Genomic DNA, 21,812 nt, shown 5'->3' on the forward strand with positions numbered 1-21,812 from the left:
GACTTGATAAGAATCTTAAAAAAATCTTAAAACAAGTCTTTTTGTCTTGCTGAAAAATTAGAAATGGGTCAAAACGGCCCTAAAATAAGTACAGTAAGATGTTTTCAGTAGAAATAAGACAACTTCACTCGATCAGCTCTGAGTTTTGCAGTGCATGGCACACCACCAACAAACAAAAATGTCAGAAAAGTGGATACACTGGTTGATTATATACCTTCTGCCATTAAGTGGAAGAGAATTTAAATATTTTGCCTGTCACTATAGATTGTTGACATACAGTAGATAGATGAACAAAGAAATTATTTGTAGTGTATGAACCATTTTGTCCCAACTAAGGCAAATTGAATAATTTTCCCAGGCACACCTAATAGATTTTCACGGCACACTATTTGGGAAATCTACGGAGCCCCTATAGGGACATGGAAAAAAAAACAAACAACTTTCTCATTCTAATGAGAAACCCTCTCGTTAGAATGAGAAACTTTCTGAATGAGAAACTTTCTCATCCTCACGAAAAAGTACAGTCCATTGCATGTGTGCATGTATAAAAGGCCCTTATATGTTTCGGTTTGCATATCTGTGTGAAAATGTGCAGGAGTTAGTTCGGTTATATTTTCACCTGGGACTTTATTACAAGGACATTGCTGCTTTACTTGCAAGTTGAAACTTTCTCGTTTGAACGAGAAACAAGGTTGTTTTTTTCCAAGTCCCTTTAGGTGCTCCGTAGGAATCCCTTTTGTAGTAAATAACCATACAAACACTTAAATTATACACACACTGATAAATATAAAATGTTCCTGTGATATCACACACCACCACGTTGGAGGTCGACACATTGTTTTATTCCAGTGCTTACAGAGTTTTTGAATAGAGAATCCAAACAAAGAAATACTGAGCACTTGAACCAAAACTATCTACTATATAGTAGTTCTGGGTGATATATCGAGACGCTCGATTCGATCGATATTTTATTAATGCTCGATATGGAAAACGGAGCTCGTTGATTATATTTTTTCACTAGTCCGCAAGATTTCCTTGCCCCGCTCATTACGTGGAGACAACATAGAGGACATGCTAGCGACTTGGGAACAAGTGAGCATATCTGTGTAAAACCACCTTAAGATGAAGCACGTTATCGAGTGCGTGCATGTAATAATGTACTGTATATATCACGTTAAATAGTGCCGCTCCTGTAACGTAAACAAAACAATGTCCCATGCTGCGTAACGATCGTGCTGGCAGTTGAAGTGCTTGTATTTTTGTGCTTGCTCCATGAACAGGAAGATAACAAGATAGTAGTTTGCCGCTCACGGACAAGATAGAAAGTGCTTCAGGGGCTCGTTTACATGAGCATTAAGCAGCAAGCTTCGTTGTGTGAGCGATCACGCGAACAGTTTCGCAGTGGGCCGCCATTTCTGTCTGAGCTACTGGTACAGTTGTGTTTGCTCAATGTGGCATTCTCAAGAATCGGTCTTGTATTTCTTTTTGAATTCACATTATTTACAGACACCACATTTTATTCATTCGACATGACATCATGCTGCTGCTGCTTCTTCTTTCTCTTCTTCTTTTCCTTCTTCTTGATTTCTGGCAGACTGGGCATGTTTAATTGCATTGCTGCCACCTAAGGGTTAAGTGATTAACACCTACAACAGTGCCAAACCCTAAAAAATACATTAAAAACCAAATATTGATGCCGTAATTTATTAATTAAAAATTTGTTATGGAAGTACATTTCTATAGATTGGCAGATCTGCAGTCCATAAATGCAATTTTAAGGAAACAAATGTAAAAGTAATCTATGTATTTATTTGTGATGTTTATAATTGTTAAATAAACCTGCTTTATATTGTGAATACATTTGGTCTGGTCCGGGTTTATGCATTTATCAACCTTAATAAAATAACGATTGTTTTCGATTGTCGACATTAGGGGGGGGGGGTAAAAATCGTGATATCAAATTTAGGCCATTTTGCCCAGCACTCCTGTATAGTGAAAAGTCCGTTGTTTCCCAATCTTTATCAAGCCGAGGCACATATTTTATACTAGAAAATCTCATGGCACGCTCTCCAGCATTCCATCAGTCCACCCACCCAACTCCATCCATCCATCCACCCAGCCTTCTCTAATAAACACATACTACATCGCATTTTAGTAAATTAACACCAATGGCCACTATATGAGTAGATATGCTATCCGACCTGTATAATATGTAATGCTCATTTATTAGAGATGGCGGGAATGGTGACTGAGCATCTTGAATACATTAATCTGTTTTCTATATCGCTTGCCATCATTAGGTTGCCGGGTGGGCTGGAGCCTATCCCAGCTGACTTTGGGCAAGAGGCGGGGTACACCCTGGACTGGTCGCTAGCCAATCGCAGGGCACATGTAGACAAACAACCATTCACACTCACATATACACCTATGAGCAATTTAAAGTATTCACTGAACCTAATATGCATGTTTTTGGAAACCATGTTTAATACATTCAAAGGAAATTAATAGTAGCCATTATTATTGTTTTACATATTAATGTGTGTCAATTAAAAGTGAGCAATATAATCTTTGTAAAGGCAGATTTCTTGTGCTGGATCTCATTAGAGTGCAGGTGTACTTCACTGAGTGTACATGACATTCAAAGAAATTGATGCTTTGCATACACACTTGCACACTGGGCTGTGAGTGTTCTGTCTTGACTTAACGAGATCCCTCGTGTGCAAATATGATGCCGCTGTCCATTTGACGGTTGCATTACACTCTGTGTGCCTACACAGAGGAGCACTTTTGCGCTACTCCTTGATAACATGCAGGTTTTCTGCAGGAGGGCTTCCGTTTTGTTCCCAGTCGGCGTCCCTCTCCCTTGTTAGAGTTTCCCGACTTTGTGTGTTGCACAGCATAGAGCCTCGCCCAACCCTAGTGGTAAAAATAGAATGTCCCACATGAGCGGGTTGGCAGTGTCTGTATGTACTGTATATGTGTGTTGGTGTGTCTCTGTCTCTTTAAGACGTCAGGTGACGTGGGTCAGTTGGTTGCGTTCTCTCTGCAAATGTTTGACCTGAAAGCAAGCAAACTGCAGAGGAACCTCTGAGAAAGAACACAACCTACTCCAGGGAAACGTTCATTTTCCATTTTTTTTGGCTTTTGCAACAATTTTTTTCCATAGGAAATAATCAACAAAACTTGAATCTTCTTAGTTGTTGAAGACGTTTCACCGTTAATCCATAAGGGTTCAGTTCCAAATGTTCATATATTTTTTTTAAATGATCATTGATTACCAGGATGACTGAGAATCTATACAGACATGGGAAGTAATGGAAAAATGAATGAACCAGCGTCAAACTGTTGCTATTATAAAATTCTTCACTGTTGTACAAGTATAAAAACAGGTAAACAACTGTTAATATTTTAAGGTGAAATCAGTAAAACACTATTAGGCTATGTTGACACTGCAGGTCAATTCAGATTTTTTTCCCCCCCAATGGGACATACAGTTTAGATGATTTTTATTTTTCATGTCAATGTGAACAGTGCAATTCCGATTTTTTTTTCCATAGGCCTCTTTCATATGTGGAGATAAATCGGATATGTGTCCGACGTTAGTGTAGTATGGACACTCACAGGGCGCGCATCCGACGTATAAATAATCAAAAGGCGACAAACGTCACAATTGTTCGACAAAGGAGCAGAAAAAAAGTCAGTGGTGAAAAGAAGATGATTTAGAACTTATAAATATAAGAAAATGTTGCCTCCGGTTGCACAAAATCCTTGAAATCGCCACAATGCGTCATGACGAGACCTACGCGAGGGGCCGTATTTACTCCCCGTCAACACAGCGGTTTGTGCACATGCGGAATGTAACGTCCTGTTTTGTGCGCATGCGTGTTACGTCACGGACGCGTTCTGGCCACAGTAGAAGTAGAAGTAACTTGTGTGCAACTTTCCTTGAAAGTGTTGGTCTAATTTGGAATAGACTTAAGTCGTTGAACTATGCTTGGGGCATTCCACCTTCCCATTGTATAAACAGTCCCATTGAGAGAAGATATTCCTCTAGTTTTTTTTTTATATATAAACCTAAGGCTAAGCCACATCTGGGCTCAGTGTCAACTTCACCTTAAGCTGTCTGAGCCGCCACACCTCAGTTAATTTGTATTTTTACACCGACAGACACCTGCTCAGTCTGTCGGGTGCCCCGCTGACATCATCACCTGGCTATGTACCAGTGCTGCTGGTATATAATTCATCTCCTTTGGGGGCCGTTTCAGCTCTGCTTTGAGGAAAATGTCTCATTTGAGTGTGTGAAATTAGAATGACATTATTGCTAGCTCGTGGACTAGTTTGAATAGAAGTGGGCAGCTTTGTTTCAGTGTGTCGCTGTTGACTCTGCTCAACTGTTGTTCTGTTATTGTTGTTTGACATTGACCTGCCAGTGCCAACACAAGTCCTTAATGTTAGCCCTCGCTTCAGCCTGTGGTGGCAATGAAATGGCGCAGTGCTGGGGGAACTCTTGCATCTACTGTGGTTTGTTAGCACATCTACCTCACAGTTCTGAGGACCGGGGTTCAATCCCCGGCCCCGCTTGTGTGGAGTTTGGATGTTCTCCCCATGCCTGCGTGGGTTTTCTCTGGGCACTCCGGTTTTCCCCCACATCCCAAAAACATGCATGGTAGGTTAATTGACAGCTCTAAATTGCCCGTAGGTGTGAATGTGAGTGCGAAGGGTTGTTTGTTTGTATGTATGTGCCCTGGAATTGGCTGGCAACCAGTTCAGGGTGTACCCCGCCTCCTGCCCGATGATAGCAGGGATAGCCTCCAGCACGCCCACAACCCGAGTGAGGAGAAGCGGCTCAGAGTGTTTACATTTATACAGTATGTGGGGATGGGAGGGGTGGTTTTTGTATATTTCTTGTTATTTTAAGTGTCTGTTTTTATCTCTGTGAAGCACTTTGGTTTGCATGTTTTATGTATGAAAAGTGTTATATAAATAAAATTTGAGTGATTGGTTGATTCCTAAAACATGCATGTTAGGCTCATTAAACACTAAATTGTCCTATTTATTTTAAAACCGTTGTTAGTCTATATGTGCCCTGTGATTTGGTGGCGACCAGTCCAGGGCATACCCTGTCACAAGAGACCCGAATGAGGACAAGCGTGATAGAAAATGGATGAATGGATACAGACTCATAAACAACTGGAAGATGACCAATGGGATACATTCTGGATGTCTACGTCCTTGCTTTTCTAGTTGTTTGGTGCAATCTCATTAAATTGTGTCGGTCTAGCAGTTGAAAATAGTTTCTATTACATTGTATATTAGGCATCCTCTGTCTTGCTTTTCACCCTGCAGCTGACAGTTGAGGACGAGCTGATAGTGGTGTTCTATGGAGTGACATAATTTCGAAAGATTGCCTGTTTTGGCTTGGCGCTTAATTTTATATTGACTATTTTCTTAATGTGAGCTTTAAAGCAGTAATCTAAAGATGATTGCTCTCAACTTAGTTTCAGCCTTCTTGATTTAGCTTAAAAGGAAGGCAGATCCTTTAAGTGATGACAATGCGTCTGTTTGGTTTCCACAAAGGTTTTTCTTAGGGTGCACTTTGTTAACAAAGGAGATTAGTTGGTTTGTGCCATTGGATTAATGCATAAATCTGTAGTACCAGATGGCTTTCAACATTCAGTTTGCTTTGAATGGACGTGGCAGGTAGAAGTTGTGCAGCAAGTGGAGCAATTAGGGCAGGCAGGATCTTCCCTCTGGGACGGTACTTTCTGTCCTCAATGTGCCAGAAAGCCAGACTTTATTAAAATAAATAGATCTCACGCCACACATCTCCAGTCTTCGCTCAGACACAAAATGTGTTTGTTCACATATTTGCATTGGTTGATATAGTTTCTCATTGTGAAAATATGGTTCCTGCTTGGTCAGAACACAACAATTAATATAATAACACATTATAGCCACAACATAATGTTTGGAAATTACATGTTGTGCAGTACTAAATCCAAGGTTCTATAAAATATCCCTTGTACTCATTAGGTTGCTCGATTTAAAGCAACCTCTCGAGTTTTTATGTACAGTATTTGTTCATACCCAATTGGCACCCAAGTGACCCAGCACATGATTAATTAGGCTCATAGTCTTAAACAAGTGCTTATTAGGTTCAATTCATACAGCTTTGTGTGGATGTGTGTGTGTGTGTGTGTGCGCGCGTGTGGCTTTTGCATGTTTGCACTTGTGTGTGCTGGTTCTTGTAAAACCAGGGTGGTAAAAACCTGTTTATCCAGTAAGAGGATGTTGGACGTTTTGTCACGACCCCCTTTGTGCTTCTGTAAAGTGTGATTTTTCTGTCTCCACACTTTTCACAGCTGTTATCATAATGATATACAATCAGATAAGTGATGGCCTGTTTGGAAACCAATCAACTTGTTCTTAGGGACATTTTCTCACAAGAGTTAGAGGTTTTCCGTTGAAATGCAAATGACGTTTGTAGATGAATAGCTGAAAACGGCAACAGTATTTGTTGTTTAGTCATGTTATCATGTGGACCCAATTAATTGTATTGAGTGTCAGTGCTATGCTTTTATAATTCTGTAAATAGACAGTCTCAACATATGTTGTGATGTCATGCAAATATACTGTACCATAGCCTGCTTTCTCTACACTTGCATATGCATGACGTAGACCTAAGCCAGTCATGTATGCACTTTGTCACACACAATGTTTGGTTGACTGAAGAAATCAGTACCGGTAATTGTACTACCAGTGGAGTTTTACTTAATTAAACCAATAAGAGTGACTTTGTAAAAACATGAATGCTTTTTTTCTAGTTTTATGTTTGACAGTGTTGGCCACATGATTCCCATTCAGACTAACCAGCAAAAAATCTCTGAAAACACTAATATCCATGCCCGGCCAGCAGTGAGTGACAGCACTTTGTAAAGTAGCAATACAACTTCTACTTTCAGATCTGTTTTCAAATGTTTTGAAAAATGAATGGTCAAACTGTAGTTTTCATCCTTTTTTAATTAACAATAAACGGTGCTGTATAAACAGTCCCTGGGTGAGATTTATAGTTTTTTTTGGGTCAGTTTCTGTCAGTTGCTATTGAACAGTTAAACACAAAGCCTGTTCTGTTCTGAGCTTTCTATGTCAAATACAGTGGGCACAGAAAGTATTCAGACCCCCTTAAAAAATGTCACTCTTGTTTTTATTGCAGCCATTTGCTAAAATCATTGAAGTTCATTTTTTTCCACATTAATGTACATACAGCACCCCATATTGACAGAAAAAAACTGAATTATTGAAATGTTTGCAGATTTATTAAAAAAGAAAAACTGAAATATCTCACAGCCATAAGTATTCAGACCCTTTGCTCAGTATTTAGTTGAAGCACCCTTTTGAGCAAATGGCTGCAATATAACAAAGAGTGAAAAATTTAAGGGGGTCTGAAAACTTTCCATACCCACTGTATGTGACCCCACAAGCACGATTAGAAGGAGGAGTCAACAATAGTCCCGGGAGCTGAGTTGACCCCCTCGTGAATTATTGATCTTGTGAAAAATGCTCCTACCTGAACTTGGGGAATATCTCTCTGAAGGCTTCGTTATACTTGTTCGCCTTTATACTCGCGCGCAACCCACGCGCGCTGTTTTGAAAATGTGCTGCAGTTCTCCTCCAAGTTGGGGGTGTCGCTATGGCTGGTATTGGCTAGGACACTACAGGGTGGATTTTCATCTGCATTTTATGGCCATTTCCAGTAGCCGTTTTTAACTTTCCTTTCCGGAACAAGGAACAAAGCAACAAGGGCGACCGTGGAACAGTGTCTGCTAGAACAAATGGACCTAGATGACCAGTTGATACGTTTAATTATACTGCAAAATTGATCAAGAAGGCGGCAGCGTCTGTGGTATATGGAACCAAGGGGAAAGCTGAGTACGTCATCACAGCATGTGACTAAAACGGACCAATCACGAGAGATGATCTCTGCAGCATTCTGCGCGCGGCGACAATTTGTGCCATGTTCGCGTCAAGTTTTGCATAGGGGCCGCGCAGCCCAATGCGTCGGTCAGGTGATCCAATGGGGGCGCGGGAGTATAAAGAGGCCTTGAGGCTTGCCCCAGTTACTGAATGTTGTCGGGCAGAGTAAAGTCATACACTAAAGACATATTTTGTCCTTGACACATCCTGCGTTCCCATGTGCATCCACTTTTACTTCAGCCTGATGACAGGGCATTGAAAGGTTTTCTGGCCATGCAGATTTTGACTTTAATAAAATGTTTATATGCAACGTTCAGGATGGAATTTCTCTACAATGGGTCTAACTTCCTCTCTGGGGTATTAACTCTGAAGCATTAACGATGATCTTATGATGGGAATAGAAAGTCAGGGTGTTGCTGTAAAATGTACAAGACCAAGTGTCTGCCAACTACAGCAACCCTCTCCTGTGACTTCATCCATATGAAATGATCTGATATGAGCTAAAGACTTGCAAAGAAGTGTTCAGTATACAGGCTTGTTGCTGCAAAACAGTCCTCACTAATTCATTCATGACAATCCATACTTTAGCCCTTTGATCGCACTGCCTTCTCCACACAGCTGCAAACTATAAATTTATATTTAGTAAATTATAGTTGCCTGACGGTACAGTCCTTGTGATGCAGACTCTCTTGACTTCTTCATATTTTTTTCAGCTATGTTAAAATGCTAGTGCCAGTAGGTGCCTATAGATACCTGATCTCTTGCACCTAATCCTTCAAATCAATAATTCAGTGAATAGAAAGTTGCCTGTGGCCACATCAAATTGTAACACTGCAAGGATTGTGAATCTTTACCAAAATGGAATATTCACCTTAAATCTTTCCACTTTCCCACTTGATGTCCCTATTTCTTTGTCTTAATTGCCTTGGTAAGTTTATTTATTGTTCAGTCATCTGTCTGGGTCATAGCTGCGAGTGATGTTGGGTGGACTTCAGAACGCAAGCATAGTCAGTCCTCCAGCTGGCTATCATTTCATCCTGCAAGGGTGTTTCACAGCAGCATGCCAACTATGTAATGGTCAAACAAGTTGCCTTGCTGTTGATTTTGTTGCTGGATTACTGTGGAATGCCTCTGGGAATGGTGATGGTATTCCCAGCATCATTAGGCAACTGCTGCCACTGGCTGCGAATGCCATACCAGCCTTTCAGATTCCAGATGGTTGGACATAGCAATGTAATGAGGCTCGTTAAAAAGCAAGTAGCTTTCTATGAACTCGAGAGTTCATAGAGCAGTTTATGAGCTCCTGCTGTGCGCGTGTTTAGCCTATTATCCTTTTGTAGCCACAATGAACCCACAATCAGGCTACCACTTGATTTCCTTTTGTGATTCTGGCCTGCATCTTCTGTGATATTACCTTGCCAGTTGGCCACACTTAATAACTCTCTGCAGTACATGAATGTTATTCTTGTTCACCACTACCGGGTGCTTAAATGTCTCATTTAACACAATCCATGTGATGGCCAATGTGATGACATGAGGTGGCAAGTGTTCTCTCGTACGTTTTGTCCATGTGTTGGTCTGTCATCTTGTGTTGTTTCTGGGCTTTCTACAGCTCAGTTCCTCCCCCTCCTATGTTTGGCGGGAACGGTCCTGGCCATGCTGCGAAAAGCAGCTGCTGCCAAGGAACAGGTGGCCCAGACGAAAGTTTCAACATGGATTTCAGACACATGGATTATCAATGCGCAGGGAAATCCACATCTAATAGCCTTAGAGACACATGGATTGATGGACAAGCACTCACACATATTGCCTAAATGGCCAGTTGGTCCCAAGTGAACAGATATGGCCAGTCTTGAGTGTACCTCCTAAGAAGCTTAATGCTCCCTGTAATTGCAGTGGGATTCTGGCAGGATTAGCACAGTGCTTGTGTCTGGCTTCAGCCATACGCTAACCCCCAACACTGTGTTAAAAAAATATACTTTAAAAAAAACCGAGACTTGTGATTTATACAAAATCCTGGATAAGAGTAACAGTTTTGACTCTGGTGTTAAAGATAGTTCTGCCTGGGAAATGTCTTTGTCCTTTTATGTATTAGAAGAAGGTTAATTGCGACTATTTTTGTTTTAGATTGGGTAAATTTTATGGAGGGGTTCAAAATTGCGTAACACATGTCTAAACCGGACCAGAGGTCGGTGGCATCCAGACAGAGACCACCAGGTCAAACAATCTCAGTCTACTTATTTGGTGCCAAATGCAGTTTAGATCGTGTTCACAGTTCATACTTGACCAAATGAATTGCACGACGTAGTTTTATTCAAACCAAACCTTGCAAGTTTTTACACCGCTTTAAAGTGAGGGGTGAGCTGCTCTTGTGTCTTGCTGTTGACTGATTATTGCCTAAACACTAAACACAAATGCTCAGTTTGATCATGGTGAACGAGATTCGGGGAGACTACCTGCATATTGGCCTACAAAGATTTTAGGGGATTGGACACTTGTGGCATTCAGGGGGTCAAAAGCATGTGATGCGCTCCTCATCCATCAGTCTGTCCTCTCCCAGATTCCCTGAGACAGCCTCTGTTGCTGGCTATTGTCCTCTGATGGGCCGTGCATCTTCAATAATGAACTCCACCATTGATTTGTCGTCTGGACAACTCTTAGGGCTGTTTTATAAGTGAATGAGTGGGAGGGTGACTCCTTATAAGATGTGTTGTCCTGTTGCCACTTTCTCTCTCAAAGATGTGGTCCAGAATTCTTCTATGTGGGGAGAATGTTGACCATAAACTCAGAGGAGGCTCTTTGAGCAATCTGAATGAATTTGTCACAATTGACACCTGACCAAAATGTGCAGATGCAATTATATAGTAAAGTGAAGACATTTGAGGAATTCAGAATTATTGTGGTAACTCAAAATATGACATTTGAAGTTTACACGGCAAGATAACAATACGATGAGAATATATAGCAATTAGGGGTGTAACGATTCATTTTGGGAGCGATGCGATTCCTATCACGATTCGTGGTTGCCGATTCGATTCAAGGACGTTATTGTTTTAGCTAGAACTATAGAATCCCTAACGATTCAGTGTTTGGAAATTGATTCAGTAACTTTTGAACCAATAATTCCACCAGTGGGACTGTGAATACTGGACAGTGCAGGTGAAATTTTCTAAATTCCTTTTGCTTCTTGTAAAGATATCAGGTCAAATTAATTATGGATATAAGTAAATGAGCAAATAATAAATAACCATTATGGCTAATAATAATAATAATATGGCACGGAGACCGACTGGTTAGCACATCTGCCTCACAGTTCTGAGTACAGGGGTTCAAATCCCGGCCCTGCCTGTGTGGAGTTTGCATGATCTCCCCGTGCCGGGGTTGGTTTTCTCCGGGTACTCCGGTTTCCTCCCACATTCCAAAAACATGCATGGTAGGTTGATTGAAGACTCTAAATTGCCCGTAGGTGTGAATTTGAGTGTGAATTGTTGTTTGTTTATATGTGCCCTGCGATTGGTTGGCGTCTAGTTCAGGGTGTACCAGCCTCTCGCCCGAAGATAGCTAGGATAGCCTCCAGCACGCCAGTGACCCTAGTGAGGATAAGCGGTACAGAAAATGGATGGATGGATAATGCTTAAATGCCTTTTAAAATGATTTCAATCAATATATTTTCATCCAGAAGGCTAACTAGCCAAGGAAAGATTGATCCAATTGGATCGTAGGAATATAAATCAATATAATGAATGAATCGTTACACCACTAATAGCAATATGTTTGAACCTATCCATCGCCCCTCTGCTGTGGTGTGCCCAGGGCTTAATCCTTGGCCCCATTCTGTTCATGATGTACCTCCTCCCACTTTATTTCACAAATACAACATCCACTTCTACTGCTACACAGACTGCTCCCAGCTCTACCTTTCATCCAAACCCACCTACACCTTCCCACCCTCATCTCCCGTGCCTGTCTCCAGGAAATCAAATCCTGGTTTTCCTTCAATTTTCTCAAACTCAACAGTGACAAAACTGAGATTGTCTTCATCGGCTCCAAATCCATCCTTGCCAAACATCACCTTCAGCATTGACAACACCTCTGTTTCCCCCTCCCTTAAGGTTAATAGTCTGGGTGTCGTCCTCGACAGCGCCTTGTCATTCCAAACCCACATCAATAACATTATCCGACCGCCATACTTCCATCTCTGCAATATCAACCATCACTCAACCCTAACAGTGTCGGCATCCTCGTTCAGAAGATGGTTACATCCCATTTAGATTATTGTAATTACCACCTCTTTGGTCTTCCCCTTAAAGTGAGCTCCGATTGAAATGACAAATATATTTAATTTTACAACTACTGGCCTCTACTATTGAAATACAGTGGTGTATATTTATAATTTTGACACAAATAGAGAGTGGCTGGATCCAAGAGCAGTCGGAGGCAGATGTGAAAGGATGACTAGTTTATTGCTGAAAGGTAATGGCGGTGGTCCTAGGTGGGTTGGCAGGTGGCGGTGTGGACAGGTGGCAGGCAGTGGTGAGGACAGGCGGCTGGCTTGGCGGCAGGAATTACGTGGATCAGGAACACGGGGGGGGGGCACTGGAACAAGGAGACACAGGAGTCAAAAAGGGAACGAGGAATAGGGTGACTTACGGGAGGTAAATGAGCCGTGGTACCACTGAAAGTAACTGCAATACTTCGGTGAGGATTTCCTGGAACAGGAAGTTTTACATAGCGGTGGTGATAAGGCTGATTGGAGACAGGTGCTGGAAACAGAGACGGGAGGGGAGCGAGAGAGAGAGAACGCAACGCGCCCTCCCGGCTACAATAATGGAACTGCAGGCAGTATATGACAGTACCCCCCTCTCAATGGACGCCTGCAGGCATCCTGCCAGGCTTCCCCGGGTGAGCCGCGTAGAACTCGTCCAAAAGGGTATGATCGAGTATTAGTTACCGGGAAATCCACGACCGCTCCGCCGGCCCATACCCTTCCTAGTCGACTAGGTACTGGAACGCCCTAGGCCTCACGTCGAGGATGCTCGACACTGTGAACGTCGGATGGTCGTCAAAAATCCGGTGGGGTGGAGGGGGCCGGAGGGCTCAGGGCGTAGGTGGAGACAGGCTTAAGCAACGATAGGTGGAAGGTTGGGTGAATTTTCAAAGACAGTGTAAGGTTCAACCGGACGGAAGCGGGATTGATGATTTTGGTAATCGGGAAAGGACCAATGAAACGGGGAGTGAGCTTACGGGATTCAGTCTGAAGTGGGAGGTCGTGAGAAGAAAGCCAGAGAGATTGGCCCACCCTGTATTCGGGCGACGGGGAGCGATGACGGTCCGCGAACTGTTTGTTGCGTGTGGTGGGCCGGGTCAATGCCGCACGGACGTCATTCCATACAGCCTGGATCCGCTGGAGATGGTCCTTGACTGCGGAGACTGCCACTGCCCGCTCCTGCTCCTTGAACAATGGCGGTTGGTAACCATAGCAAGCCATGAATGGGGACATACTGGTAGCAGAACTGGTGAGGGAGTTGTGGGCGTACTCAATCCACGGGAGGAATGAGGTCCAGGAGGAGGGGTTGCATGCGGCAACACAATGGAGGGCTGATTCCAGGGATTGGTTTGCCCGCTCCGTCTGGCCGTTGGTCTACGGATGATATCCCGATGACAAGCTGGCTGCTGCGCCCACCGCTTTATAGAATTCCTTCCACACCGGGGATGAGAACTGATGACCTCTGTCAGAGACAATATCGATGGGAATACAGTGGAATCTAAAGACATGCTGGACAAGGAGGTCAGTAGTTTTGCAGGCGGATGGTAGCTTGGGGAGAGGTATGTAATGGACACATTTGGAAAAACGATCGACAATGGTGAGAATGACAGAATTACCTACAGAAGGAGGTAGTCCGGTAACGAAGTCCAGAGCAATATGGGGCCAAGGGCGACTAGGGATAGGCAATGGACGGATGAATGGAGATTATTGCTTTTGAAGACTGAAGTCAACTATTGCAAAGAAGCTGCAAATTGTAGTGCTCTGGCCTCCTCCCTGTTCTTTAAACTGTAAATGCTGCTTGATATTGCAGGTGAGTAGAAGCCAACGTGCACACACAATTTCCCTTTCAACTAAGCAGAACGCTGTCATGCTCCATTTAAGATTGCTGTAACCGCTCCCACTACTGCTCTGACATCGTGGGTTTACGCATATGTTCATGTAAAAGAGCCAAAGTGAATTTCCAAGGTGAGGTCAACTGTTTCCCCTTCACAAATGCTGCACATTTGGTCCCGTCATATGTGCTTTCATGAGCCACTTGATGCTTTATCAACTTTATTAACTACTCACTCAAGGTGAACAAGGCACCATCAGATCTCTACTGACTTTGCATCTCATCATTTAACAGGATGCTCTTGTGCTCATAACTCAGTTTTGCCTAGAATGATGGAAAAGGTTAGGTGGAAATGCCTCAGTCGCCTGGGAAAAACAAACAAATGGCCCGCCCAGGTCCCCTAACCTTGTAAAATTCGAAACACCTCAGCAGTGAACATGAAATTTTGTTTTGTCGTCACACTGCAGCTGATGTTGACACCCCAGCGTGACTTTTGGCAGCTTACGGCCGGACCTGGAGTTGCTGCGCTCTTTATAATGCTTGTTGAGGAACTGTAACGTACTACGAGAAGGTAGATGATACATTTAATTAACTATGGACCTTATAACTAAACAACTAAACTAAAGACCTTGATACGAGGGCTGCACGATATTAGGGGGGGGGGGTTGTGATTTTTTTTTTTTTTTTTTAAACCTACAAAATATATTGTGATGTAAAATAATACAGGATCAGCGTTGGGAAAGTTAATTTGTCAACGCTTTCCACAAGTTCAAAGTTGAGTTCATCATTCCAAAAATTAACTAGTTCAGTTCATAGTTCATAATTCAAAATTCTGAGCTAAGTTCACCAGTCCAAAAATGAACTCGTTCATAGTTTTTTTTAAATTTATTTTTTTATATAAAATATGTTGCTGTAATACTGGCATTTCATTTCCCCATTGTTGTCACCCATTCAGTCCACACTAGTAGCCAGCTGCAGTTTTCACCCTACAATCTAAAAAAACATGAGGAAAAACGTGTTGCTTAAATGATTTATTTATTTATTTTTTAAATGAGGAATCAAAACAAAAACAGGACTTTTGCCTTTCATGTGCACCCTCAATCCATCTATCCATTTTCTGAGCCGCTTCTCCTCACTAGAGTCGCGGGCGTGCTGGAGCCTATCCCAGCTGTCATCGGGCAGGAGGCGGGGTACACCCTGAACTGGTTGCCAGCCAATCGCAGGGCACATAGAAACAAACAACCATTTGGACTCACAGTCACGCCTACGGGCAATTTGGAGTCTCCAATTAATGCATGTTTTTGGGATGTGGGAGGAAACCGGAGTGCCCGGAGAAAACCCACGCAGGCACGGGGAGAACATGCAAACTCCACAGAGGCGGGGCCGGGGATTGAACCCGGATCCTCAGAACTGTGAGGCTGACGCTCTAACAAGACGACCACCGTGCCGCCTCATGTGCACCCTATATTAACAAAATAATCTATCTATTCTTATATTACAAAACAAAATAAATTCCATATTATCACGGTGTGATCGGACAGTGTTTTAACTAAAGCATTCTGATACAAATAATCAAAATTTATTTGTAATCCATCCATCCATCAGTATACATCAGTAATGTGACACCATAGGTATATTAGTAGTGTCGTAAATGCATCTGGGGAAAAACATAAGACAGCTGTTCCAAACCATACACTGTAGTGATTGGCAAGCTAAACCAAATTCTTCCTCTTGATAGAAACATGGCATGATTACCTTTGTCGTTGTCTTCTATTTTCTGTCTTACCATATGTTGATTTTCTTTGTCGGGTGCGTGCAATACACTTGTAAATTAGAGTTTGCCCTGGGGCCGGTGTGACAACACACCTCCCAGATGTCTGAGAGAAACATGAACCAAGCTAGTGCTCGGCTTAATGGGAACCACTTAGGCCAAATATTAACTTTTCTCACTCTTCATACAGAAAAGTTCTTTGTGTATTTTAAAAACAAAATAGTCAGTCCACTTACTGTTGCTTTCCTTCAGACATCCCCCTTCCAGTCTCCTCAGGTTTCTGCATGCAGGATTATTCCGGGCCTGCAAGGTGGAACTGTATATTTGACATATGTTTTGAATGAGTCACATCTTTTCCGCAGGATGAAGGCTGCTGTGTTTAAACTGACTGCCAACATGTGGAGTTGAGGAAAGCAGTTTTGTCTGGCCAGGAGAAGACAGGTGGTGAACAGCCATGCAGTGTATCTTAGCGTCTCCCTCAAAATGCTCCCCTTACAATATGTGTATATGGTTTTACGGAGTCTGGCACATTTTGAGTGGTCTGTTTCCCCCCCCCCCCCGTAATATATTGCAACTGATTGACTTAAAGGTTACAAGAAGTATTTACCAATATGCACGTGCACTAATTAAATCAGATCATTAAAAGCCAGACTGCTGCCTTCTTATTTCTTGTCTTCTGCATCATGTGGCAGACTGTTTACTCGCATGACTGCCATGGGGGGAGGCTTAACTAGTTAAGTCAGGTTAGTTGATGAGTTTTAAAGTGACCTCAGACTTTGTGTTTACATTCAGTACTATTACTACAGATGGAGGATTTCTTTGACCTGCGTGGCTTATAGTTTATTTGTGTTTCTTTGTTTATGTGCATGCAGAATGCCTAGTGGGGCCTTGAGGAAGGTGGGACACCATCTTGTTTGCAGACATGTTGTCATAAGAAGTACTTAAGTGTTACAACGAGGCCGGGTCTCGTCTGTCAGTCATTCCAGCATGCAATCATCCAGGAATGTCTTAAAACAGCAGACAAAGGAGAGGAGAGCAACAATGAAACAGCACAGCTGAATGGAGCTGCTGTGGACCTGATTGTAAACAAATAGAAGGCCCTACTGTAAATTACTCTGTCACAACATTAAGATTTAAGCATTCCCCAAATACCTCTGTTTACAATGGAGTTCCAATCCGAGGGTGACGATGTAAACAAAACTTGTCAGAATGCACCGTAGTCTACCACTAACCTACACTAATGCAGTAGTAAAGTTACAATTACAGTTTATTACTATGCCATAAATATAAAAAAATTTAATGGGGAAAAAAAAGTAACTTTCTTCTTGTGCCACGTCATGACGTATTCTTAACGTCGCTGCGAAACTAGTCCATTGCACGCCGTAACCTCGAAACACTGTATGTAGCCACCATAAATCGAGGACCCCTTGTATATTACTTTTGACTACAATGACATGTCAGATGATGTGCTTCAGCTAAATTACACCATCACATTAGCGAATGTATGCCCTTACAGTAAATGACCCAGTCACTCAACACGCATTACCCAGAAACTCAGGAAACGTCTAACCATAAGTAAATGGATCTCCATGGCAACGGCCCTCGTGACCTACTCAGCCAAGCTTCAATAGTGCCTGTCGATGTCTTGCAACAGATTGTGCCTGAATGTAACGACAATGTTGCTAGTCACATGATGTCATCCATTATTTTAGTTGAGTAAAAGAGATTCTCAACGGTCAACCACAAGCTGCTATCGAGGGAAATGCTGACAGCGTAGTGAGCGTGCTTTGTCAAGCAGCTTCAATTGTGTGAAGATTCTCCTAATCCTCCACTTTTTGGAAGCCTCCAAGGCAGTGGACTTTCCCTGGGAATAGTTTTTGGGTTAAAACCAGTTAATTTTAGAGCCAGGCCTGTGCTACAAACAAGAGGGTCGAGTCACTTGCCTGAAGAGTGTAAACATTAGAAAGTGACTGTCCCATTCACATTGAGAGGGTTTGCCTTGTACTGGCTGATTATGTGAGCGGCTGTCCGTCCGTGTTTTTCAGCTTGGACTGGTTAAATTGATTCCAGGTGATTACAGGTGTCTTCAGGTGGTCAAGAAGAGGTTAAGCAGGCCCATCAGCCAGCTGATAGATAGAGCTTCTTAGCAGATACATGGCCTTTGATTGTATGAGGTGAGTGAAGTGCATTCTGGTCCACAAAGGCTGCTCTTACGGCTAAATGAGGTTTTCTGAATGTGGCTCTTGGCCATCATGCACTTAAAGCATGTCATTGTTCTTGCATTCAGTACATCCCTTTTTGTCAAAACCTCAGTTAACTCTGAAGTGATGGGTCACTCACAATATTAAGGTGCTTTTCCATTACAAGTTCCAGAACGGCCTGGCAATCCAAAGTGGGAGGGTTCAAGGTGGGATCAAGAAGAAGGTGAAGCGCTTGTTTCTTGTCACGCCTTCCATCTCTCGCTGTATTTCATCTTCTGCCAATATTTACAAAAATACACGAACCTCCTCAGTCGACCACGGAACAAAAGCTGCTTTAAGCCTGCCATACATTGCGCGATGTGGTCGAACCTGACTGGACCGGACCATTGGGTACACTGTTAGAAATTCCTGTAACTTCTACACTTATTTACCACATACCTTACAGTAAAATACTTTAAAGTGATTTTACAGTAATCGTTTCCACTGCATCGTGGGCTTTTGGTTGACACTACACAGAGAGTTACTGTATTTTGCATGCAGCAGAACTGTGAAGCTGTGTGTTTCCCACTGGCGTTGCGCCATAGATTATTGAACTGTTGCTGTAATAAAGATGTAATCCTATCCAAACTAGTCTCACTTCAGAAAATTTTGGCTGAATTCCAGAATGTTCTACTTTTGTGTTCGACTTTGGAGGTTCCACTGTATCTTGGTACTCTAAAAAATATATATACATCTATGTTCAAGAGGGAATCCTTCAAACATGCTGACTAAAAAGTGTAACCATCATATTAGATGTAATCTTCAAAGTTGAGGCCCTGGATGTATCGGTTACTCTTCAAACAATCTTTGTAGGGTGGGAAAGGTCCACCAGTGTTGATAGTCTTGCTTTGTGTAAAAAGCAAGATGCCCTTCGCCGCTGTTGTAAAAATTAGTTTTTTGTTTTTCTTTTTACAGTTAACCCTGGCCTGTGTGAGGTCTGAGCTGCGAATCTCTCTCTTTGGGGCAGACGCAACTAATTGGATAATGACACATGACACAAATGAGTCATTTAACAGGCGCCCAAGGAGACAAAACCATGACTTACATGCAGTTAACGTGGTGAAAAAAACTGTGTATATATTATTAGTATATACAGTCTACTTTTTACTTAGTCTAGACTCTTGTTGTTGTTTTTTTTTTCATTTTCTATAGCGCTTGTTCCTAATTAGGGCTGTGGGTGAGCTGGAACCTATCCCAGCTAACTTTGGGCTAGAGGCGGGGTACACTGGACTGGTCCCCTGCCAATCACCAGGCCTATAGACAAACAACCGTTGTCACGCACAGTCACACCTATGGACAATTTTGAGTTTAACCTAATATGCATGTTTTTGGAACATGGGAGGAAGCCGGAGAAAAGTCACACAAGCACGAGGAGAACATGCAAACTCGACACTCGAAGGCCACAACCGCGATTCGAACCCCGAACCTTAGAACTGTGAGGCAGATGGTGCTAACCACTAGGTCACTGTTTACAATTTAAATTTACATTTTAAATTCACCTACCTTTTCTCCGGGCACTCCGGTTTCCTCCCACGTCCCAAGAACATGTATGGTCACTTGATTGGAGACTCTAAATTGCCCTTAGGTGTGAATGTGTGCGCAAATAGTCGTTTGTTTATATGTGCCCTGCGATTGGCTCGCGACCAGTTCAGGATCTACCCTCGCCCGAAGATAGCTGGGATAGGCTCCAGCATGCCTGCGACCCTTGTGAGGATAAGTGGTACAGAAAATAGATGGATGGAAGTTCACCTACCTGGCGAATAGGGGGAGGATTTATTGGTAGAGCAAGGTATCATTGTGTCTCGTGGTCTCTTGTTTCTTCTAAGGTTACATAAATATCGCGACATAGCATCGGCTCTTCCAGTATATTTAAATGTTAAAGTAGTGGCCCTATTCGTAAGTAAATTTGCATCTGGCCGATTTGTGACCTTACCAAGTTAACAAATGACTTAAAAAAAAAATAAAAATAAAATAAAAGCCTTCCTTAATCCTGCTGTTTTAACAGATTCATCACTTGAAATGTGAGTGTGTGTGCGCATGTGTGTGTGTGTGTGTACAGTACTGTGTGGATACTGCGTCTGAATGGGGAGTCACTGTGCGTTTCTTGTATCCAAAGTGTCTGGGGCATCTGATACGTGTTATGCAGATCGGGGGGAGCAGGGTTGGTAAACATCGAGCCAGCTTTTGACCGCTTGAGTGGACCTACTTAATAACCTACAAAAAGCCCCTCTTGTGACCCCTCAAAATCCCCCCTTTTCCTTAGAGACTCACTCACTCACTCGTCATTGGTACAGTGGCGCATTGTCCCAGCTGCATTTGCTCAACATACGATCACTAGTTACAACTTTAGGTAGGACCTGCACTATATAATGAGATCCAGTACGAGAGTTTTAGCAAGAATTCTGGTTTCACAAATTTAATAATGCTAATATCTACAGTACAGTTTTTGCTATTTTGATAATGTCATTATAAGCTATAAGAGTGAATGTTCTGGAACTGGACTTCCTCACATTTGTCGGTAGTGAGTGTTACAACTGCAAACTACTGTTGCTGTAGCAGCTCATACACTAACAAACACATTCTCACACACATCCTATTCAATACAATAACTGGGAGCACATCTATTTTTAGCCCTCTCTTGAATAATGTATTACTTTGCAGTCAGTGTAGATACAGCACACAGACTGTGCCCTCCACATGCATGCAGAGTGGGAAGTACAAAGCAATAACACTTGTATAGACCTCTAAAATGAAAACCTATATCATTCAATTAGCTTCTTGTTGGAGAAACAACTATGACATGAATTACTGTCATTTACTGGAATCTCCACCATAAATCTGAGTGACCATTACTGGAACGAAATTCTCCTTTTCTCACATTTTCTTGTGTTCATTTGTGTTTGTTTCAGGCTTTAGATGTGGACCGAAGTGTTCTATACAAGATGAAAAAGTCAGTGAAGGCCATCTACACGTCTGGTTTGGGTGAGTTTTGCTACCTTTTTATCTCCACCAGAACCCAAGGCAAGAGGTTATTTTCATCATCAGAGTTAGCAGGATTACGCAAAAACAACATAACCAGTTCCTGTGTATATTTGTTGAGGGCAGACTCAGGACAAGGAAGACAACATTAAATGATAGTTAAGATTTAAGAATTTTCCTTTTTTTTGCTGTTATAGCAACTTGCATTGGGGCCAAGTGGAGGAAATGATGCACCACATTCTGAAGATGGCACTGCAGTGGACAAAAAAAGTTTATTACACTCTTTGTAACTGTTGCTACATAATTCAAACAAGTCAAAGGGAAAACTAGAATTTTATTTTGGCCTTGGTGTAGCTCTACACTCAAGTGTCTGAGTTAGAGATGGGTACAGTATATTAATCAATTAATGGATAACCTAATGGTTAAAATTTCAGTTTATAATGCAATATTGATTGCCTATTAATCATGTATTTCAGCAAAATGGAGTAAACTTCTTGGCTGCAACCATGAGATGTTATCATAAACTAGTTTTGTTTTGTTTTAAACCTGACAGCTGCCTCGCCATGCAGAATGGTGGATCTGTATGCCTTTTGTTCTGGAACATTTTTGCTCTGTAACAGGGGAGTTACAATACTCCCTCTGCTTATTTAAAAAAAAAACTAAAAAACGAGTTTGCTTTCGAAAGAAGTGGAACATGCTCTCAGCTATGGAGAATCTGATTCACATCCATGCAGACCTCGACTGTGGCAC

The 21,812-nt window shown here is 42.2% G+C and overlaps 1 protein-coding gene across 2 annotated transcripts in view; it reads left to right on the forward strand.

Moving 5' to 3' along the window:
• asap2a (ArfGAP with SH3 domain, ankyrin repeat and PH domain 2a) overlaps window positions 1-21,812 on the forward strand; it is a 61,904-nt gene that overhangs the window by 795 nt on the left and 39,297 nt on the right. For both annotated transcript variants that reach the window (XM_061695635.1, XM_061695636.1), the window contains exon 2: window positions 20,993-21,065. In XM_061695635.1, coding sequence (XP_061551619.1) covers window positions 20,993-21,065 — 73 coding nt within the window. The remainder of the gene's footprint in view (window positions 1-20,992; window positions 21,066-21,812) is intronic.

This window comes from Phycodurus eques, chromosome 14, assembly GCF_024500275.1.
Source record: "Phycodurus eques isolate BA_2022a chromosome 14, UOR_Pequ_1.1, whole genome shotgun sequence".
NCBI lineage: Eukaryota > Metazoa > Chordata > Actinopteri > Syngnathiformes > Syngnathidae > Phycodurus > Phycodurus eques.